Raw genomic sequence first — 24,647 nt, forward strand, 5'->3', positions numbered from 1 at the left:
AGGAAGAACTTGCACCTTGACGTTGGATCTCATTTTAACTCTTGAAAATGCAACGCAGAGTTGTCCATGACCAAAAACAGGCTCCGGTAGATATATGCCAACACAGTGTAGAGTTTGACCTTGTGACATGTTTATTGTCATGGCAAAAGCTGGTTTAACTGGAAACTGTCGACGCCGAAGCCTAAATGGAAAACCGGTGTCTGAAGGACATAAATCAATCCATGGAATGAACACTTCATCTCCTTTTCCTGATCCAGTGATCACTCTTGCTTGAATGACGTTAGAATGGAGTCCAGTAACAATAAGACGAGTTCCATTACATAGACCATTTTTGTATTTAGATTCTGCAGCAACATTATGATTGTTCCAACTTTGAGTTGTACTCTGTGGGATGGCATTCCTGATGGCGTAAGACTATTTAAAAATTCAACTGGATAATGCTCTCGTTCATCTTCATTATCTACATCCACTGAATCATCACTTTTGTACAACTTATACACCTCCAGGCATTCTATCCATCACACGGGAATTTAGCAGAGCCACGTCATCGTTCTTGGGACAGAGAATTGCATAAGAAAAGGCCCTCTCAACACTACTTTGGTCGTTCACATCAATTTCAATGCATGTCCAAAAACATCACTTACGATGCAGTCAGTGCACAACATGTCTTCTGGTATTTCAATAATGTCTTCTCCAAGGTTGTATTCATTGCTAAGTTCACCGTTACCAAGTTTAAGAAGCCAGTTGCTATACTCTGGGTCAGAAGATCGCATGTTGTTAATTAGTTGGAGTTTATTAAACTGTTTCCAAAGGTCAGCCATTTTTAAGCTGGACTCAATAACATCTGTTCTTGTTCCATTTGGTATGACTGGAAGCCATTGCCTAAAATCTCCGCCAATGACAAAAACTATTTTTTTCAGCAACATTTGTAGTCATTACTTCACGCAGAAGTCTGTCAATTAAGCTCATGCCATGGTGCACTCGTCAAGTATGAAAAGATTTGCGTTCTTTAACAGTCTTCCTGCAAATGTGTCTTGTTTTATTCTGGAAACAGAGATTTCATTGACTGGAACTGGTACCCAAAGAGTGAATGGATAGTGCAACCTCCTCGTAAAAGGTTTGCTGCAATACCTGTTGTAACCGATGGCAATACGACTTTTCCCAACCCTCTAACGTGATGCATTAAAACTTCATAAAGGTATGTTTTACCGCTCCCTCCTGGACTGTAAATAAAGAAACATTTTGGCTTTGCATCTGCTTGGTTTTCTACAGCGCTCACAATAATGTCATATGCAATCTGTTGTTGTTCATTTAAGGAGTTTCTTTTCTCTGTTGCCAACAATAATTCGTAAGCTTCGTCATACTCTGGAACTTGTGGAACTTGAATTGCAGGCTGTGGCAAATTAAAGTCTGAAAACTTTTTTCCATGCAGTAGTAAGACATTTTGGACATCTTGCATGGCATAAGATTCACAATTTTGACAATTTCCACTTCTGTTGTGAAAATGTAAGCAGTAATCCTCGATTAGATCTTCTTTAAAATTTGTACCTCTGATTCCATGTTTGAAGAGGAGGCTGTGGACCTTGGGGAGCGTTTTAGACAACGGGGGTATAGCGGTCGTGCAATTAAGAAGGGCTACTTAAGAGCTAAGAAAACCAGAAGAAATGAGTTACTGGTTGAGGGGCAAAAGGGTCACAGAAGGAAAAAAGAGTGGGATGGACAACCAAGATTTGTATCCACATACAACCACAAATGGGATCTTATGAGATCCATTATCAACAAACACTGGTCGGTTTTATTAACCGACTCAGTGTTACGGAAACACTTGTCTGACCGATCTCTGATGACAGCACGCAGAAGTGCGAATATATGAGATATGGTGGTACATAGCCACTATGTCGCAAAAACTCCTAGTCTTTTTGGAGTAGGACAACAGAAAAATGGATTCTTCCCATGTGGGAGTTGCCTTGGGTGTAAAAATATGGTTCGATCCACATCGTTCACGTCATCGGATGGAAAAAACTTCCAAATAAGGGAACATATCACGTGCAGTTCTACCTTCGTGGTATACTACGTGCAGCGCCCCAGAGATCTGGTCGTTGCAGTATGACACTCTGCCGCTAAGGGGAGTGATGGTACGTTTGATGGCACTAAAGGAGTTCTGACCAGGTATCACAAACACACATGACACTTCACACTCCGGCCACCAGGGGGAGTGGTTCTATCTAGTAGGCCACTCTTCACACTCTGGTAAAACTGGGGGTTGGACAGGAAGTTAGTCAGAAAGAGCCTGGGAGAGCTAGAGAGAGGACCTGTCAGGGATGGGATCCTGACAGCGGGCTAGAAAGGAGAACAGAACGTTACAGAGCCGCGCCTGCACTACCTTGCGGCGGTATTCTAGAAAGGACACGAAGCGAAGTTCATTGTGGAGAAGTGAGAAGCGGAATCACAGTGTAAAGGAGTTAGAGCCAGTAGGAGTCGTGCCGTGAGACCGAGGCAACATCCTTCTGAGGCGCATAGCGGTGGCCGGAGCACCGAGAAAGTAAGAGACTTTACGCATTACTTCAACACGGCAGGGCAGCTAATTATAGGTTGGCTGTCTCACCTAAATCACCTAAACAGACAAAGGAGGCAACTGTGGGAGAGGGGCGTCTCTAGGGTCCCAGAATAACTCCAGGCTTACCCGTCATACGGGTGCGTCCTAACCATATCACCTGGGGGACGAAGAGAGAGAGAGAGAAAGAACAATGAACACAGACACAACAGTTGTGAGGACTATCCTGTGGTGCTCAGCAGGGAAGGACTACAACACACAGGTGCTAGTGGGTAGGCACTGATTTCCACCTGCAAAGGAAACTCTGGATGTGCCATCGGACCGGCCGCTCTCAGCCAGCCCTGTTAGCAGTGCTCTGGATTGTGGATCCCAAAGCCTTCAGTAAAGAGGTAAAGAGACTGCAACCCTGTGTCCTTGTTATTCATCGCGGCTCGCACCACGCATCACCTTTCATTGGGCGCCCCTTAGCAGGGTCACGGACCGGGTCTAGCCACCGTGACGACCCTAATTCAGAGACTGAAAGGCCCGGTATCGAAAGCTCGTGGCCCTGTGTCTGGGGGCGCTCCACTGCGCAGTCTGCACATGTAGATTAATTTACGTGGGACTAACCTCGCGTGAACTGCGAATACGTGTCCGTGAACATGGGGTCTGCTGGGGCGATGTTATGGCAGCTAGATGGTATACCTTCCCACAGGTGAAGTATATCCCCAGGGCTTCCCGAAGTGTAGATGGTGGATGGTGTGAGGCGCAGTGAAGAACGAGGACACAAGGTTGTAGTCTCTTTACCTTTTTACTGAAGGCTTCAGCATCCACAATCCAGAGCACCAAATCACAGGGCAGGCAGAGTCCGGCCGGTCTGAAGGCAATTCCAGAGTCCCCTTATCCAGGTGGAAATCAGTAGCCTTCCTCTAGCGCCTGAGTGTTGTAGTCCCTCCCTGCTGAGCTTCTCGGTGAGGTCCTCACAACTGTTGTTGGTGTTCTAGATGTTAAGTCTTTCTCTCTGTCCCCCAGATGGATAGGAACAACCCGTATGACTGATGGCCTGAGGATTTTTACAGGAACCCTATCACGCCCCAGCCCCCACAAGTTGCCACCATGCCTCCTGGGTATAAGGTTGGGCAGCCAACGTGGAATTAACTGTCCTGCCAGTCTCTGAAGTAAAGCGTAGAGATCCTTAATCCCTCGGTGTTCTGGCTACCGGTTTCTGTGCCTCAGAAAGGAGGCAGCCTTTTACAGGGCAGAACTCCTTCTGGTTTCCTCTCCTGTGCTATGACTTTGTTTCTCACCCGCTACAACACAATTCTCTTCAAGTCCTTTCTTAGGATGCTGCTGCACGTGGGGCAGGCGCAGCTCCGTGGCCTTCTATCAAGGCCTCTGACAGGATCCCACCCCTGTCAGGGACCACTCTGTCTGCAGCTCTTAGATGTTGCTCTTTTCCCCTGTCTGCCTGACAGGTGCTGTCTGGGTGAAGCCCAATCAGCTTCTGCCTAACTTCCTATCCAGCCCACCAGTTTTACCTGTTTTTATTGTGAAGAGTGCCCTAATAGATAGGAGCAAAGCTCCCCATGGTGGACTGGAGTGTGAAGTGTGGTGTATGATTTGTGATACCTGGTAAGAAGATCTCCTTTACTGCCATCAGATGTAACATCACTCCCCCTGGTGGAAGAATGACATTACTGCAACGACCAGGACCCTGGGGCGCTGCACTTGCTTATTACTGTGATTTTATTTACAACAGAGTATTTTTGACCTCACTGTGCTGTTTTGTGTCTTCAAGTTTCCTGGTGGTGTGAACATGTTCCTACAGACTTGTTCAATGTGCAAGTAGCCCATGTGTTTCTGTTTCTATAATTGTTCTCTTGTTTCTACAAGACTGGGGAGTCCACCACTCCTTTGTGGGTCATTTGCACTAAAGCTGTTCCATCTAGCAGGTCCACATGGATATTCCCTGTCTGAACCCTGCTTATACAGGTACTATACAGATGATCAGGTTTTTAAATACATCAGATAGGCATCATATATATTAGTTAAGACTGCTCTATATGGTTATACCTTGACGATTGGTGGAGCAGCTCAGTCTACATTTTTTTGCAAAAAAATGTATCAACTAAATACCCTGTTTTTTCCATCTTTTGACTAGCACTTGCTTATTACCATGATTTTTTTTACAACACAGTATTTTTTACCTCACTGTGCTCTTTTATGTCTTCAAGTTTCTTGGTGGTGTGAACATGTTCCTACAGACTTGTTCAATGTGCAAGTAGCCCATGTGTTTCTGGTTCTATAATTGCTCTCTTATTTCTACAAGACTGGGGAGTCCACCACTCTTTAGTGGGTCATTTGCACTAAAGCTGTTCCATCTAGCAGGTCCAAATGGATATTCCCTCTCTGAACCCTGCTTATACAGGTACAATACAGATGAACGGGTTTTTAAATATATCAGATAGGAATCATATACATTAGTTAGGACTGCTCTATATGGGTATACCTTGATGATTGGTGGAGCAGCTTAGTATATATTTTTTTGCAAAAAAGTTTCAACTAAATACCCTGTTTTTCCATCTTTTGACTAGCACTTGCTTTTTACTCTGATTTTTCTTACAACAGAGTATTTTTGACCTCACTGTGCTCTTTTGTGTCTTCAAGTTTCTTGGTGGTGTGAACATGTTCCTACAGACTTGTTCAATGTGCAAGCAGCCCATGTGTTTCTGGTTCTAAATTTGTTCTCTTATTTCTACAAGACTGGGGAGTCCACCACTCCTTTGTGGGTCATTTGCACTAAAGCTGTTCCGTCTAGCAGGTCTACATGGATATTTCCTCTCTGAACCCTGCTTATACAGGTACTATACAGATGATCAGGTTTTTAAATACATCAGATAATGATCATATACATTAGTTACGACTGCTCTATATGGGTATACCTTGATGATTGGTAGAGAAGCTTAGTATACATTTTTTTGGAAAAAACCTATCAACTTAATACCCTGTTTTTTTCATCTATTGACTAGCATTTGCTTATTACTGTGACTTTTTTTTACAACAGAGTATTTTTGACCTCACTGTGCTGTTTTGTGTCTTTAAGTTTCCTGGTGGTGTGAACATGTTCCTACAGACTTGTTCAATGTGCAAGTAGCCCATGTGTTTCTGGTTCTATAATTGTTCTCTTGTTTCTACAAGACTGGGGAGTCCACCACTCCTTTGTGGGTCATTTGCACTAAAGCTGTTCCATCTAGCAGGTCCAAATGGATATTCCCTCTCTGAAACCTGCTTATACAGGTACAATACAGATGATCAGGTTTTTAAATACATCAGATAGGGATCATATACATTAGTTAGGACTGCTCTATATGGGTATACCTTGACGATTGGTGGAGAAGCTTAGTATACTATTTTTGCAAAAAAAAAGTATCAACTAAATACCCTGTTTTTTTCATCTTTTGACTAGCACTTGCTTATTACTATGTTATTACTATGTTTTTTTTTACAACAGAGTGTTTTTGACCTCACTGTGCTCTTTTGTGTCTTCAAGTTTCTTGGTGGTGTGAACATGTTCCTACAGACTTGTTCAATGTGCAAGTAGCCCATGTGTTTCTGGTTCTATAATTGTTCTCTTGTTTCTACAAGACTGGGGAGTCCACCACTCCTTTGTGGGTCATTTGCAATAAAGCTGTTCCATCTAGCAGGTCCACATGGATATTCCCTCTCTGAACCCTGCTTATACAGGTACTATAAAGATGATCAGGTTTTTAAATAAATCGGATAGGGATCATATACATTAGTTAGGACTGCTCTATATGGGTATACCTTGACAATTGGTGGAGAAGCTTAGTATACATTTTTTGGGAAAAAAAACTATCAACTAAATACCCTGTTTTTTCCATCTTTTGACTAGCACTTGCTTATTACTGTGATTTTTTTCAAACAGAGTATTTTTGACCTCACTGTGCTCTTTTGTGTCTTCAAGTTTCTTGGTGGTGTGAACATGTTCCTACAGACTTGCTCAATGTGCAAGTAGCCCATGTGTTTCTGTTTCTATAATTGTTCTCTTGTTTCTACAAGACTGGGGAGTCCACCACTCCTTTGTGGGTCATTTGCACTAAAGCTGTTCCATCTAGCAGGTCCACATGGATATTCCCTCTCTGAACCCTGCTTATACAGGTACTATACAGATGATCAGGTTTTTAAATACATCAGATAGGCATCATATATATTAGTTAAGACTGCTCTATATGGTTATACCTTGACAATTGGTGGAGCAGCTCAGTCTACATTTTTTTGCAAAAAAATGTATCAACTAAATACCCTGTTTTTTCCATCTTTTGACTAGCACTTGCTTATTACCATGATTTTTTTTACAACACAGTATTTTTTACCTCACTGTGCTCTTTTGTGTCTTCAAGTTTCTTGGTGGTGTGAACATGTTCCTACAGACTTGTTCAATGTGCAAGCAGCCCATGTGTTTCTGGTTCTAAATTTGTTCTCTAGTTTCTACAAGACTGGGGAGTCCACCACTCCTTTGTGGGTCATTTGCACTAAAGCTGTTCCATCTAGCAGGTCCACATGGATATTCCCTCTCTGAACCCTGCTTATACAGGTACTATACAGATGATCAGGTTTTTAAATACATCAGATAGGCATCATATATATTAGTTAAGACTGCTCTATATGGTTATACCTTGACGATTGGTGGAGCAGCTCAGTCTACATTTTTTTGCAAAAAAATGTATCAACTAAATACCCTGTTTTTTCCATCTTTTGACTAGCACTTGCTTTTTACTCTGATTTTTCTTACAACAGAGTATTTTTGACCTCACTGTGCTCTTTTATGTCTTCAAGTTTCTTGGTGGTGTGAACATGTTCCTACAGACTTGTTCAATGTGCAAGCAGCCCATGTGTTTCTGGTTCTAAATTTGTTCTCTTATTTCTACAAGACTGGGGAGTCCACCACTCCTTTGTGGGTCATTTGCACTAAAGCTGTTCCGTCTAGCAGGTCTACATGGATATTTCCTCTCTGAACCCTGCTTATACAGGTACTATACAGATGATCAGGTTTTTAAATACATCAGATAATGATCATATACATTAGTTACGACTGCTCTATATGGGTATACCTTGATGATTGGTAGAGAAGCTTAGTATACATTTTTTTGGAAAAAACCTATCAACTTAATACCCTGTTTTTTTCATCTTTTGACTAGCATTTGCTTATTACTGTGATTTTTTTTACAACAGAGTATTTTTGACCTCACTGTGCTGTTTTGTGTCTTCAAGTTTCCTGGTGGTGTGAACATGTTCCTACAGACTTGTTCAATGTGCAAGTAGCCCATGTGTTTCTGGTTCTATAATTGTTCTCTTGTTTCTACAAGACTGGGGAGTCCACCACTCCTTTGTGGGTCATTTGCACTAAAGCTGTTCCATCTAGCAGGTCCAAATGGATATTCCCTCTCTGAAACCTGCTTATACAGGTACAATACAGATGATCAGGTTTTTAAATACATCAGATAGGGATCATATACATTAGTTAGGACTGCTCTATATGGGTATACCTTGACGATTGGTGGAGAAGCTTAGTATACTATTTTTGCAAAAAAAAAAGTATCAACTAAATACCCTGTTTTTTTCATCTTTTGACTAGCACTTGCTTATTACTATGTTATTACTATGTTTTTTTTTACAACAGAGTGTTTTTGACCTCACTGTGCTCTTTTGTGTCTTCAAGTTTCTTGGTGGTGTGAACATGTTCCTACAGACTTGTTCAATGTGCAAGTAGCCCATGTGTTTCTGGTTCTATAATTGTTCTCTTGTTTCTACAAGACTGGGGAGTCCACCACTCCTTTGTGGGTCATTTGCAATAAAGCTGTTCCACCTAGCAGGTCCACATGGATATTCCCTCTCTGAACCCTGCTTATACAGGTACTATAAAGATGATCAGGTTTTTAAATAAATCGGATAGGGATCATATACATTAGTTAGGACTGCTCTATATGGGTATACCTTGACAATTGGTGGAGAAGCTTAGTATACATTTTTTGGGAAAAAAACTATCAACTAAATACCCTGTTTTTTCCATCTTTTGACTAGCACTTGCTTATTACTGTGATTTTTTTCAAACAGAGTATTTTTGACCTCACTGTGCTCTTTTGTGTCTTCAAGTTTCTTGGTGGTGTGAACATGTTCCTACAGACTTGCTCAATGTGCAAGTAGCCCATGTGTTTCTGTTTCTATAATTGTTCTCTTGTTTCTACAAGACTGGGGAGTCCACCACTCCTTTGTGGGTCATTTGCACTAAAGCTGTTCCATCTAGCAGGTCCACATGGATATTCCCTCTCTGAACCCTGCTTATACAGGTACTATACAGATGATCAGGTTTTTAAATACATCAGATAGGCATCATATATATTAGTTAAGACTGCTCTATATGGTTATACCTTGACGATTGGTGGAGCAGCTCAGTCTACATTTTTTTGCCAAAAAATGTATCAACTAAATACCCTGTTTTTTCCATCTTTTGACTAGCACTTGCTTATTACCATGATTTTTTTTACAACACAGTATTTTTTACCTCACTGTGCTCTTTTGTGTCTTCAAGTTTCTTGGTGGTGTGAACATGTTCCTACAGACTTGTTCAATGTGCAAGCAGCCCATGTGTTTCTGGTTCTAAATTTGTTCTCTAGTTTCTACAAGACTGGGGAGTCCACCACTCCTTTGTGGGTCATTTGCACTAAAGCTGTTCCATCTAGCAGGTCCACATGGATATTCCCTCTCTGAACCCTGCTTATACAGGTACTATACAGATGATCAGGTTTTTAAATACATCAGATAGGCATCATATATATTAGTTAAGACTGCTCTATATGGTTATACCTTGACGATTGGTGGAGCAGCTCAGTCTACATTTTTTTGCAAAAAAATGTATCAACTAAATACCCTGTTTTTTCCATCTTTTGACTAGCACTTGCTTTTTACTCTGATTTTTCTTACAACAGAGTATTTTTGACCTCACTGTGCTCTTTTGTGTCTTCAAGTTTCTTGGTGGTGTGAACATGTTCCTACAGACTTGTTCAATGTGCAAGCAGCCCATGTGTTTCTGGTTCTAAATTTGTTCTCTTATTTCTACAAGACTGGGGAGTCCACCACTCCTTTGTGGGTCATTTGCACTAAAGCTGTTCCGTCTAGCAGGTCTACATGGATATTTCCTCTCTGAACCCTGCTTATACAGGTACTATACAGATGATCAGGTTTTTAAATACATCAGATAATGATCATATACATTAGTTACGACTGCTCTATATGGGTATACCTTGATGATTGGTAGAGAAGCTTAGTATACATTTTTTTGGAAAAAACCTATCAACTTAATACCCTGTTTTTTTCATCTTTTGACTAGCATTTGCTTATTACTGTGATTTTTTTTACAACAGAGTATTTTTGACCTCACTGTGCTGTTTTGTGTCTTCAAGTTTCCTGGTGGTGTGAACATGTTCCTACAGACTTGTTCAATGTGCAAGTAGCCCATGTGTTTCTGGTTCTATAATTGTTCTCTTGTTTCTACAAGACTGGGGAGTCCACCACTCCTTTGTGGGTCATTTGCACTAAAGCTGTTCCATCTAGCAGGTCCAAATGGATATTCCCTCTCTGAAACCTGCTTATACAGGTACAATACAGATGATCAGGTTTTTAAATACATCAGATAGGGATCATATACATTAGTTAGGACTGCTCTATATGGGTATACCTTGACGATTGGTGGAGAAGCTTAGTATACTATTTTTGCAAAAAAAAAGTATCAACTAAATACCCTGTTTTTTTCATCTTTTGACTAGCACTTGCTTATTACTATGTTATTACTATGTTTTTTTTTTACAACAGAGTGTTTTTGACCTCACTGTGCTCTTTTGTGTCTTCAAGTTTCTTGGTGGTGTGAACATGTTCCTACAGACTTGTTCAATTTGCAAGTAGCCCATGTGTTTCTGGTTCTATAATTGTTCTCTTGTTTCTACAAGACTGGGGAGTCCACCACTCCTTTGTGGGTCATTTGCAATAAAGCTGTTCCATCTAGCAGGTCCACATGGATATTCCCTCTCTGAACCCTGCTTATACAGGTACTATAAAGATGATCAGGTTTTTAAATAAATCGGATAGGGATCATATACATTAGTTAGGACTGCTCTATATGGGTATACCTTGACAATTGGTGGAGAAGCTTAGTATACATTTTTTGGGAAAAAAACTATCAACTAAATACCCTGTTTTTTCCATCTTTTGACTAGCACTTGCTTATTACTGTGATTTTTTTCAAACAGAGTATTTTTGACCTCACTGTGCTCTTTTGTGTCTTCAAGTTTCTTGGTGGTGTGAACATGTTCCTACAGACTTGCTCAATGTGCAAGTAGCCCATGTGTTTCTGTTTCTATAATTGTTCTCTTGTTTCTACAAGACTGGGGAGTCCACCACTCCTTTGTGGGTCATTTGCACTAAAGCTGTTCCATCTAGCAGGTCCACATGGATATTCCCTCTCTGAACCCTGCTTATACAGGTACTATACAGAGGATCAGGTTTTTAAATACATCAGATAGGCATCATATATATTAGTTAAGACTGCTCTATATGGTTATACCTTGACGATTGGTGGAGCAGCTCAGTCTACATTTTTTTGCCAAAAAATGTATCAACTAAATACCCTGTTTTTTCCATCTTTTGACTAGCACTTGCTTATTACCATGATTTTTTTTACAACACAGTATTTTTTACCTCACTGTGCTCTTTTGTGTCTTCAAGTTTCTTGGTGGTGTGAACATGTTCCTACAGACTTGTTCAATGTGCAAGCAGCCCATGTGTTTCTGGTTCTAAATTTGTTCTCTAGTTTCTACAAGACTGGGGAGTCCACCACTCCTTTGTGGGTCATTTGCACTAAAGCTGTTCCATCTAGCAGGTCCACATGGATATTCCCTCTCTGAACCCTGCTTATACAGGTACTATACAGATGATCAGGTTTTTAAATACATCAGATAGGCATCATATATATTAGTTAAGACTGCTCTATATGGTTATACCTTGACGATTGGTGGAGCAGCTCAGTCTACATTTTTTTGCAAAAAAATGTATCAACTAAATACCCTGTTTTTTCCATCTTTTGACTAGCACTTGCTTTTTACTCTGATTTTTCTTACAACAGAGTATTTTTGACCTCACTGTGCTCTTTTGTGTCTTCAAGTTTCTTGGTGGTGTGAACATGTTCCTACAGACTTGTTCAATGTGCAAGCAGCCCATGTGTTTCTGGTTCTAAATTTGTTCTCTTATTTCTACAAGACTGGGGAGTCCACCACTCCTTTGTGGGTCATTTGCACTAAAGCTGTTCCGTCTAGCAGGTCTACATGGATATTTCCTCTCTGAACCCTGCTTATACAGGTACTATACAGATGATCAGGTTTTTAAATACATCAGATAATGATCATATACATTAGTTACGACTGCTCTATATGGGTATACCTTGATGATTGGTAGAGAAGCTTAGTATACATTTTTTTGGAAAAAACCTATCAACTTAATACCCTGTTTTTTTCATCTTTTGACTAGCATTTGCTTATTACTGTGATTTTTTTTACAACAGAGTATTTTTGACCTCACTGTGCTGTTTTGTGTCTTCAAGTTTCCTGGTGGTGTGAACATGTTCCTACAGACTTGTTCAATGTGCAAGTAGCCCATGTGTTTCTGGTTCTATAATTGTTCTCTTGTTTCTACAAGACTGGGGAGTCCACCACTCCTTTGTGGGTCATTTGCACTAAAGCTGTTCCATCTAGCAGGTCCAAATGGATATTCCCTCTCTGAAACCTGCTTATACAGGTACAATACAGATGATCAGGTTTTTAAATACATCAGATAGGGATCATATACATTAGTTAGGACTGCTCTATATGGGTATACCTTGACGATTGGTGGAGAAGCTTAGTATACTATTTTTGCAAAAAAAAAGTATCAACTAAATACCCTGTTTTTTTCATCTTTTGACTAGCACTTGCTTATTACTATGTTATTACTATGTTTTTTTTTACAACAGAGTGTTTTTGACCTCACTGTGCTCTTTTGTGTCTTCAAGTTTCTTGGTGGTGTGAACATGTTCCTACAGACTTGTTCAATTTGCAAGTAGCCCATGTGTTTCTGGTTCTATAATTGTTCTCTTGTTTCTACAAGACTGGGGAGTCCACCACTCCTTTGTGGGTCATTTGCAATAAAGCTGTTCCATCTAGCAGGTCCACATGGATATTCCCTCTCTGAACCCTGCTTATACAGGTACTATAAAGATGATCAGGTTTTTAAATAAATCGGATAGGGATCATATACATTAGTTAGGACTGCTCTATATGGGTATACCTTGACAATTGGTGGAGAAGCTTAGTATACATTTTTTGGGAAAAAAACTATCAACTAAATACCCTGTTTTTTCCATCTTTTGACTAGCACTTGCTTATTACTGTGATTTTTTTCAAACAGAGTATTTTTGACCTCACTGTGCTCTTTTGTGTCTTCAAGTTTCTTGGTGGTGTGAACATGTTCCTACAGACTTGCTCAATGTGCAATTAGCCCATGTGTTTCTGGTTCTAGAACTGTTCTCTTGTTTCTACAAGACTGGGGAGTCCACCACTCCTTTGTGGGTCATTTGCACTAAAGTTGTTCCATCTAGCAGGTCCACATGGATATTCCCTCTCTGAACCCTGCTTATACAGGTACTATACAGATGATTAGGTTTTTAAATACATCAGATAGGGATCATATACATTAGTTAGGACTGCTCTATACTGGTATCACTTGACCATTGGTGGAGCAGCTTAGTATACTTTTTTTGCAAAAAAAGTATCAACTAAATACCCTGTTTTTTTCATCTTTTGACTAGCACTTGCTTATTACTATGTTATTACTATGTTTTTTTTTTTTACAACAGAGTGTTTTTGACCTCACTGTGCTCTTTTGTGTCTTTAAGTTTCTTGGTGGTGTGAACATGTTCCTACAGACTTGTTCAATGTGCAAGCAGCCCATGTGTTTCTGGTTCTATATTTGTTCTCTTGTTTCTACAAGACTAGGGAGTCCACCACTCCTTTGTGGGTCATTTGCAATAAAGCTGTTCCATCTAGCAGGTCCATATGGATATTCCCTCTCTGAACCCTGCTTATACAGGTACTATAAAGATGATCAGGTTTTTAAATAAATCAGATAGGGGTCATATACATTAGTTAGGACTGCTCTATATGGGTATACCTTGACGATTGGTGGAGAAGCTTAGTATACATTTTTTGGGAAAAAAACTATCAACTAAATACCCTTTTTTCATCTTTTGACTAGCACTTGCTTATTACTGTGATTCTTTTTACAACAGAGTATTTTTGACCTCACTGTGTTCTTTTGTGTCTTCAAGTTTTTTGGTGGTGTGAACATGTTTCTACAGACTTGTTCAATGTGCAAGTAGCCTATGTGTTTCTGGTTCTATAATTGTTCTCTTGTTTCTACAAGACTGGGGAGTCCACCACTCCTTTGTGGGTCATTTGCACTAAATCTGTTCCATCTAGCAGGTCCACATGGATATTCCCTCTCTGAACCCTGCTTATACAGGTACTATACAGATGATCAGGTTTTTAAATACATCAGATAGGGATCATATACATTAGTTAGGACTGCTCTATATGGGTATACCTTGACGATTGGTGGAGCAGCTTAGTATACATTTTTTTGCAAAAAAACGTATCAACTAAATACCCTGTTTTTTCCATCTTTTGACTAGCACTTGCTTATTACTGTGATTTTTTTCAAACAGAGTATTTTTGACCTCACTGTGCTCTTTTGTGTCTTCAAAGAAATAAAGCTGCTGTTGATTTGGTAAACAAATAGCTAAATGTATAATGGCATGGGACTATGAATGCATTGGTAGCGCAAAGATCCTCCAAGCAGCTTCTGGAGCACTAATGTATCTTCAGTCAACAAAAGTTGATGATTCATCGTGATTGACTGTTTTCTTTTGTATTTCGATGTTAGCTTTGTCATGCCCCTTGTAGATGTACTTGAAAAGATATTTTACACTTTTTATTGAAGCACAGATTTCTACATTGATGTGACAGTTGTAGTGTTTTGATAAGTACGGGTTGTATGGGACTATCCATGAGTTATTTATAATTTTTTTGTTGTAAACAATGTTATCAATGTGTTGTTGCCGGTAGGATGAGTAGCCATCCAAGTCTTTAATAGTGTGCTGTTTCAACTCCTTTGGAAACCCTTTTGTACACTTTCCCTTTTCCATGCATGGACTTTTTGGCTTTGCTACAACACATCTGCTATGAACCATATGAGAGACTACAATATTATACAGTTCAGGATACTTTTCTTGATTAGGAATTTCAGCCCACACTATGTTGTCAATTTTTTCCTTCGTACGAAACTTGGAATCTATGTCTAAGATAATTAGCATATGCGAATGTGGGAGACCTCATTTCTGAAACTCTATGTGTACCATTGTTACGACTGTTCCAAAAAGCCCATTTTTGATGTCTTTCAAAAGGCTGCTGAGTTTCAGTCGAAATACGCGTGCGATAAGTCCGGTCTGTGTTCAACTTTTTGGCAGGGTTCTAGATTTTCGGTAATTTCCGGCCATTTAGGATTACAGGTCATTGTCATAAAAATGTCAGGTCTTCCATACTTTGTTACTATTGCCATTGCATCTTGATAACGCTGTTGCATGTTACGGGGGCTACCTTCAAACGACGACGGGAGAATTACTGTTTTTCTAATTGGAATTCCTTTTTCAATTGATTGTTTTTGCAAAGGTTCTTGAAGAACGCAGTAGTCTTCAACTTTAAGTTGTTTTTGGTTCATTCTTATGAAATATAGATGATTAGCTTCAATTTTAACATATGCGTCAACTAAGTACTCTTGTGTCAGTTTCCCACCGTTTAAAATAGGATTGAAGTAATTTCAGACAGACAGAAGAAAACTGTAGTATTGCAGCTGTGTAATTCTTCTTGAAGTTCCTTGCTGGTTTAGGTTTTCATGCCACCCTTGATCACCTCTTGGAAATAATAGCGGATACAGAAGAGCATCAAGGTTGCCGTGCAAAATGCTAATTCGTTGTGTCTTAGGAACCAAAGGATTGTTTTGGTCTGGGTTAAGATGGACTAATATATCCTTTGAAAAGGAGGCTCTCCATCATCGTTTTGAAAAACAACTGCGACCTCACTTACACATGGTTTGTTGTAAAGTCAGGGATCCTGTTTACATTCTTGTTTAATGGCCATGACAATACACGTGTTATGAACAGGTAATTCAGAACCACAATGGACCTTGAAGTTCAGAGCACACAAAGTGACCTGACAATTACCAAAAACATAGGACGAGCTCTGAGACGTGGGAACTCTGCTGACCGCAATCCCTAATCCTATCACACCACACTAGAGGTAGCCGTGGATTGCGCCTAACGCTCCCTATGCAACTCGGCACAGCCTGAGAAACTAACTAACCCTGAAGATAGAAAAATAAGCCTACCTTGCCTCAGAGAAATTCCCCAAAGGAAAAGGCAGCACCCCACATATAATGACTGTGAGTAAAGATGAAAATACAAACACAGAGATGAAATAGATTTAGCAAAGTGAGGCCCGACTTACTGAATAGACCGAGGATAGGAAAGATAGCTTTGCGGTCAACACAAAAACCTACAAACAACCACGCAGAGGGGCAAAAAGACCCTCCGCACCGACTAACGGTACGGAGGTGCTCCCTCTGCGTCTCAGAGCTTCCAGCAAGCAAGAAAAACCAATATAGCAAGCTGGACAGAAAATATAGCAACAAAAGTAACACAAGCAGAACTTAGCTTATGCAGGATAGACAGGCCACAGGAACGATCCAGGAGGAAGCAAGACCAATACTAGAACATTGACTGGAAGCCAGGATCAAAGCACCAGTTGGAGTTAAATAGAGCAGCACCTAACGACCTAACCTCATCACCTGAGGAAGGAAACTCAGAAGCCGCAGTACCACTCTCATCCACCAAAGGAAGCTCATAGACAGAACCAGCCGAAGTACCACTCTCGACCACAGGAGGGAGCTTGGCCACAGAATTCACAACAACACGGCATTTCAGTACCATTTTATATAGCCCTCTGTTGCTCCTCAGCTTCGACGTCTTTTAGCATGCGGTATGCAGCAGCAAATGGGCTTATTTTTTGTAAATATTCCGCAATTTGGTTCATCAGTCCAGCATCTCACTTTTTGTTTTCTTTCAGGTTCATCCTTTGTTCTGTAGCCTCATTTGTATCAATGATGTATAATTGTGCAAATTTTGGTGGTTGTCGTATTTCTGGGTGAAGTGTTCCAGTGCGGTGGTAGATCTGGCCGTGAATTTTAAAACAATATGGTCCTAATCCAGGGGGCGGTGCAATGTTGGCACCAAATGAAGCAAACGCATGAGAACTGTTGATGGTTCTGATATTTTCCATAAAATCTCTACTGTGTTGATGCGTTCCTTTCATCAACTGCTCAAACAGATCTGAGTAGTGAGGTCTTGGTAGCATAACTTTTCCTTTTTGGCAGCATTGAGTAAACTGATTGTCAGATGGTTTTTCATCAATGAAATTATGAGTCGCATTTAGAACAAACTGTATTCATATTCCCACAGTAGTGTTCAATAATTGTCTGTTACATAATGTGCAAGTTGTTGAATATTGTCCTGGGCTTGCCTTATTTGGTAGAGCATTCGTTTTTTATGAATTTGGTGATAATGTTGTTCCTGTCGTACAACAGTTTGTTGTGCTTTCTCTACAACACACACCACAGACGTTGTCTGTGACATTCCACATCCTGGGCTTGTCTGGCGGCAGTTTGTTGTGATGTCTCCTGTTGGCGACGTTGTCTGTGAGATTCCACATCCTGGCCTTGTCTGGCGGCAGTTTGTTGTGATGTCTCCTGTTCCCGACGTTGTCTGTGAGATTCCACATTCTGGGCTTGTCTGGCAGTAGTTTGTTGAAGTGTCTGTTGCTCTCGACGTTGTCGTCTCCTTGCTGCTGCTGTTGCTGCTTATCTGTCATCCTCATTGGCGCATTTTCGCTTATGACCCATTCTAAGACAGAAAGCGTAAATCTTGATAGCGTACAGTAAAGAATTATCTGTTCAGCGTGCTGTGACTGACAGAAAGTGTTCATTAAACGTGACTGAACTACGTGACACTGTAACTGACAGAAAATCATAATTAAACGTGACTGAACTACATGGCACTGTGACTGACAGAAAATGTTCATTAAACATGACTGAACTATGTCACATTGTGACTGACAGAAAGTGTTCATTAAATATGACTGACAGAACTTATTCAGTAAATGTGAGTGAACTACGTCTCGCTGTGAGTGGGGGTTAAATTGCACGTCAATATCGCTGATTGGTCGCGGCCGGCAGGCACGACCAATCAGCGAAGCTTGGTTCAAATCCAGCGCCAATTCGCGGCCGGACTGGGCCTGTCCCACCCCAGGCCGTGAATTGACAAGTGATTTGAATCACGCCTCGCTGATTGGTCGCCGCCGGCGTGCCGCGACCAATCAGAGACAGGCGTAGTCCGGCCTGCAGCGTCATTCAAATCCCGCGCCAATTCACGGCCGGACTGGGCCTGTCCCACCCCAGGCCGTGAATTGACACGTGATTTGAATCACGCTTCGCTGATTGGTCGCCGCCGGTGTGACGCGACCAATCAGAGACAGGCGCAGTCCGGTCTGAAGCATGGTTCAAATCCCGCGCCTATTCGCGGCCGGACTACGCCTGTCGCTGATCAGCAAGAGGTGCGACCAATCAGCGACATTGGCACAGGATTTAAATCGTGCTTTGCTGATTGCGTGCGCTCAGCTGGCGCGACCAATCAGCGACATTGGCGCGGGATTTAAATCCCGCTTCCCTGATTGCTCGAGCCCAGCCGGCACGACCAATCAGCGACATTGCCGCGGGATTTAAAGGCGCGACCAATCAGTGAAGCGTGATTTAAATCCCGTGCCAATGTCGCTGATTGGTCATGCCGGCTGGGCGCGAGCAATCAGTGAAGTGTGATTTAAATCCCCCGGCAATGTCGCTGATTGGTCGCGCCGGCTGGGCGTGAGCAATCAGGGAAGCAGGATTTAAATCCCATGGCAATGTTGCTGATTGGTTGCCGCCAGCCAGCGTGACAATCAGCGAAGCGGTGGGACCGGAGCATCGCGAGCTGCAGGAAAAGCTGCTGCGGAGGCGACGGAAGGTGAGAATATCCCGATTTTTTTTTTTTATATATTATTTTTAACATTATATCTTTTTACTATTGATGCTGCATAGGCAGCATCAATAGTAAAAAGTTCGTCACATAGGGTTAATAGCAGTGTTAACAGACTGCGTTACACCGCATTATGCCACGGTGTAACGCAGTCGGATTAACGGACTGCTACAACGCTATGTGGGTGGCGGGCACTGACTGTAGGGGAGTAGGGAGCGGCCATTTTGCGGCCGGACTCTGCCCGTCGCTCCCAAGAGTGCATTGCGGTCTCGTGAGATGATGATGTAGTGGTCATGCGAGACCACACGTCATCATCTCACGAGACCGCAATGCATGGATCCGAGCGTCGCGAGGAGCGGGAAAGGCCTGGGCTGCATCTGGGGGCCAACAGAAGGTGAGTATATAATGATTTTTTATTTTTTTTTATTATTTTTAACATTAGATCTTTTTACTATTGATGCTGCATGCCGCATAGGCAGCATCAATAGTAAAATGTTGGTCACACAGGGTTAATAGCGTTAGCGGAGTGTGTTACACCGCGGCATAACGCTGTCCGTTAATGCTGCCATTAACCCTGTGTGAGCGCTGACTGGAGGGGAGTATGGAGCGGGCACTGACTGCGGGGAGTAAGGAGTGACCATTTTGCCGTCGGACTGTGCCCGTCGCTGATTGGTCGTGACTGTTTTGCCGTGACCAATCAGCGACTTGGGATTTCCATGACAGACAGACAGAAGGACAGACAGAAAGACGCAAGTGACCCTTAGACAATTATATAGTAGATTATACATTTATATGGCGCCATTTATTCCATGGTGCTTTACATGTGAAAGGGGCAAATGATTGAGACTAGCCCAGAGTGGGAAGGGCTAAAATGAAGGGACAGAGACAGTTTATGGTCAGGAAGTCAAATAGTGCTCAGCCTGAAGTGAAAGCAGACTTAGGGTCTGACTAGGCAGCTGAGCCATGCGATGTGGGTGTCCCTGACTTGAGTGGAAACTGAGGCAATGGATAGCGAGATCCGGAGTAGAGAAGAAGAAAAGCATCGGAAAGACATAGTGATGCACTGGGACAGAACGCCTAGCAGTACGGCCACCGAGTTTGCAACTCAGAGAGGTAACGCTCCAGGATGGAAAAGAGTGCCACGTGCGGTAGTTTCAAGGCGTCAACAAGCAGAGAAGCTAAAGGTACCGTCACACATAGCGACGCTGCAGCGATACCGACAACGATCCGGATCGCTGCAGCGTCGCTGTTTGGTCGCTGGAGAGCTGTCACACAGACAGCTCTCCAGCGACCAACGATCCCGAGGTCCCCGGTAACCAGGGTAAACATCGGGTAACTAAGCGCAGGGCCGCGCTTAGTAACCCGATGTTTACCCTGGTTACCATCCTAAAAAGTAAAAAAACAAACGCTACATACTTACCTTCCGCTGTCTGTCCTCGGCGCTCTGCTTCTCTGGTCTGGCTGTGAGCGCCGGGCAGCCAGAAAGCAGAGCGGTGACGTCACCGCTCTGCTTTCCGGCTGACCGACGCTCACAGCCAGAGCAGGAGGAGAGCAGAGCACAGCGCTGGAGGACAGACAGCGGTAGGTAAGTATGTAGTGTTTGTTTTTTTACTTTTAGGATGGTAACCAGGGTAAACATCGGGTTACTAAGCGCGGCCCTGCGCTTAGTTACCCGATGTTTACCCTGGTTACCAGCGAAGACATCGCTGAATCGGTGTCACACACGCCGATTCAGCGATGTCTACGGGGAGTCCAGCGACGAAATAAAGTTCTGGACTTTCTTCCCCGACCAGCGATCTCCCAGCAGGGGCCTGATCGCTGCTGCCTGTCACACTGGACGATATCGCTAGCGAGGACGCTGCAACGTCACGGATCACTAGCGATATCGTCTAGTGTGACAGTACCTTAAGTAATGGTTATAGTGGCCATCTAGCTCCCCTAGGGGGAATAAGGATGTGGAACCATGGTTTGAGGACAGGACTCTCACTTACTGGACTGCGGTACTGTGCTGGGTTGTGATGAAGGTGGTGGAATTTGGGGACAGATGCAAGTAAGCCTGCAAGAGGTAGAGAGACCATGTGTGAAGATGCTCCATGTTGTAAAAGAAACATTTGTGAAGTTATGCACCCGCTATCTATTGCACATGATTCCTACCCAGTTACTGTTAAGTAAAAAACTGTTTTTGTTAACTGGTGATCCCCCTAATTGAGCCTCTCACCATTTGGTCCTGTTCAGCCTAAGTCACCGGCCTCATGTGGCCCGCAAGGGCGTAATGCCCCTGTAGACAAAGTCAACACATCGAGCCAGGACTTCCATCTTCATGTAGCTTGTTGGGTCATGAAAGATGAGTACCACACCCATGGCCACCACCCCACATTACTCCCCAACTGGGTGAAACATTTGCACTCTTTTTAAGTTACCACTCAATTTATTTATGATACAGACTGCGTGGAGGGTTGTGATCAGGAAACAGCAACACTTGTAATGGATACAGTTATTCCCTTGAGTTTACTATCTGAAGTGGAACAACAGGTGCTGGACGTCTGCTCTGGGCCCATCGTTTTTGCAGCTGGCACCATATCTCAGTAGTCATCATCCACATCTGTAGCCTGTACAGTGGCGATACACAACACACACTGCAGGTTTGATGGAAAGAACATGGATGAGAGGCAGGGGTGAGGTGTGGGAGGGGTGGGACTGTGTCTGCCTCTTTCTCCAGTCTCTCAGAGGCATCTCAGCCAGCTGCAGACTGGCAAGTTCCCACTCTACATGTACAAACCTAGCCCTAGCACAGACATATTCCAGTCCTCTGTGGGAGAATCACTGCACCCAAAGGATTTAACATGAACTTTCTGGTTGGACTTTGCTCCTGCTTCTTCTGCTTCTCTCTTGCCTTGACAGATCATGAATCTGAGAAAATTGAGAGTAACTTGTTTGAGTTCACAATAACAAATGGCATTCAGGAGAAAGTGAGTATTTTATATATTTTTTTGCTGCACTTGTTGGTTTTCTGTAGCATTTCCGTCCAAAAATATAAAACTTAAAAAAATCAGGCTTTTATGCATAAGACTCGTATATCAGGATATTAATAATTGAGTGTTGAACTGTCGGAAGGTCATTGTATCATATAAATCATTGTATGAACATTTAACACATTTTATTTTCTAAATCTCATATTTTCCAGAACTGAGCGAATATCTTGTACTAATTAGAAAGTCTAGTCATTTTCCAGCTTCTTTCAATGCATGATGAATTAGCAATGTGGTAACTATTTGGAGTGCCGACAGGTTCTTTGTAGCAAGAGGGTTATACTCCTAAAATGGGTTACCAATTCCAGTATTTTCGATGGGAAAAGGTTGATATTCTGACAAATATTACTGATTTATACAATTTCTTTGCTTTCTGCTTTAAAAGCAAACAAAAATACTTGAAGCTTATTTATACATGTGAAGTAGAATAGGGGAAGTTCTACAGATTAGCTTGAGGTCCCTCGGTACTCTGGAAATGGAATGTGGAGCTGCTAAGGTCTTCGGCTTATCTCTCATGTCCCCGATAGGAAGCCAGGTCAACTGATCTGGAAAAGCTTTCCATAGCTTAAAGTCAGAGAATGTACATTCACCAAACCCAGTGTATCCGGCCTCTCACACGTCTGATGATAACACTGCCACACATAGTGGTTGAGACCTACACTGAGCTCTAACCTCTCTGATGCTAAGCTATGAGTCCTACTGCTCTTATGGTAATGTAGAAATTTAAAGTAAGTTTAATTGTTAAAAATCAAACATTATTTTGCTTTCTATATGGCATGGTGCTTTTTTTACCATTATTAAGATCACTGCTTGCTGTCAGTGATTGGAAAGATTCTTGTTTACATTTAAAATATGAGAGATCATTTCTTGTTTGCAAAGCTGACATCATCCAGGGTTGTAAAGACGGTTATGCGGTTACTGTACAGAGGGCGGCCTACAGAGCTGTAATCTGAAGGTAATAATACACTTCAGCACGTTCATAGTCAACTCCACAGTGTGTATGTGCGGAGCGAGCTGTCAATCACAATGATGGGGCGGGCTTACAGTGCTGTGAGCAGTGACTGATGCCCATCTGGTCCCCTGTGACTGAATGGCAGTGGATCCTGGGAGGAAATAAGTTAATTTTCTCCCAGTAGCCGCCCTTTCTGTAAAGTGGTCAGGAAGCATTGTAACGTTATGTACCTGTGGATTAATACTATATCTGCTGGTAAATAGTGTTTTCTGAGGCAGTAGGATCCCTTTAACTCTTGGAAGTAATACGTACTGTGTCAGTGCAGCTGTTGGAGTCGCACATTTCTGCCAGCACAGTGTAATATTGTAAGCAACCAGGGAATGTGCAGATAAGCAATCATTTCTTCCAGACTTTTTTTTGTGCATTTAGAAGGGCTGATAATCGCCAAGAACTTATTCCTATTTATTGGCCTGTGTAAACATGCTGCCGATCACCAGGTGAATGAATAAAACGCTAATTCATCGATTAGATCGCTTATTTAAGTCATTTCCAGCACATCACCCATTGTTGATCAGGAGAGGATGATGCTGGTTGTGGACACACTGATAATATTAATGATGGTTCTGTTCGCTGCAGTATTCATTGGCCTATAAACTAGCAGCAAAGAACTTGTATGTAACCGGACAGTACTTGTTAGGGTGGGTGCACACAGTCAGTAAATGCTGCGAGTTGGACGCTGTGTACTTGTGCAATGTCCAACCCACAGCGTCCAGATGTTACAGCATAGTGGATGGATCCCATGTCCACTATGCTTCCACAGATGCCCGCAGCTTCCCTGCGGAGACAGACATGCGGCGTGTCTTTCCAGACTACAGCATGTCTATTTATCTTGGAGATGCAAGTCTCCGCAAGATGAATCTCATCCATACAATGTATTGGATGTGGTGAATCTACCTGGTTCAGTGTTCACATGCGGATTCACCTGTGTTCAATAGATGGGAGCTCTTTGGATGCAGCGGACATGCGCTGCCAGTTCTGGATCGTGGGCACATGCTCTATAGCTGCATTAATGGGCTGGTAACAGCAGGTCTATATACACTATTAGATTGAGTCTACAACCAGGAATAATGACTTGTTTTTGGAGTTGTCGGAGTGAAAAAAGGGCACCCATTCTACCCATCTATGCTTTGAGCTGGCTAATTAAACCCCTTAGGCTGAATGAGCTCATACATAAGCGGTGTTGTAATGGTCACACAAATGTTCCCAGTATGAGGATCCAACCATGCCAAGATGTGTTTGGGTCTTCACCACCATGAGGAATGATATGGACTATGGTGTTGGGGACTAAGGTGCTGGGCCCTAGATTCAGAACCCATTAGTGAAGGGACACTACATATGTTCAGATAGTAGACCGACATCCAAAGATTGATTTAATTATTTTTGCTCCTGACTTATGTAAAGGCCCCTTCACATTAAGCGACGCTGCAGCGATACCGACAACGATGCCGATCGCTGCAGCGTCGCTGTTTGGTCGCTGGAGAGCTGTCACACAGACCGCTCTCCAGCGACCAACGATCCCGAGGTCCCCGGGTAACCAGGGTAAACATCGGGTTACTAAGCGCAGGGCCGCGCTTAGTAACCCGATGTTTACCCTGGTTACCATCCTAAAAGTTAAAAAAAACAAACGCTTCATACTTACCTACCGCTGTCTGTCCCCGGCGCTCAGCTTCTCTGCACTCCTCCTGCACTGAGGCTACGTTCACATTAGCGTTCCGCTAATGTGCGTCGCTGTTGCGTCGGCGACGCAGCGGCGACGCAGCGGCGACGCGCCCCTATGTTTAACATGGGGGA

General features: G+C 42.5%; 1 protein-coding gene and 2 pseudogenes across 1 annotated transcript in view; 1 reads left to right on the forward strand and 2 right to left on the reverse strand.

The window, feature by feature from the left end:
* Positions 1-740: 740 nt before the first annotated feature.
* On the reverse strand, positions 741-1,459 carry LOC138674519 (uncharacterized; annotated as a pseudogene).
* A 13,057-nt stretch (positions 1,460-14,516) lies between these two features.
* On the reverse strand, positions 14,517-15,412 carry LOC138674520 (uncharacterized; annotated as a pseudogene).
* Positions 15,413-21,540: 6,128 nt separating this feature from the next.
* ITIH5 (inter-alpha-trypsin inhibitor heavy chain 5) overlaps positions 21,541-24,647 on the forward strand; it is a 121,663-nt gene continuing 118,556 nt past the window's right edge. Inside the window, exon 1 of the mRNA XM_069765306.1 lies at positions 21,541-21,784. Within this exon, the coding sequence (XP_069621407.1) occupies positions 21,659-21,784 (126 nt within the window). The 5' untranslated portion in view covers positions 21,541-21,658. The remainder of the gene's footprint in view (positions 21,785-24,647) is intronic.

This window comes from Ranitomeya imitator, chromosome 4 (genome assembly GCF_032444005.1).
Source record: "Ranitomeya imitator isolate aRanImi1 chromosome 4, aRanImi1.pri, whole genome shotgun sequence".
NCBI lineage: Eukaryota > Metazoa > Chordata > Amphibia > Anura > Dendrobatidae > Ranitomeya > Ranitomeya imitator.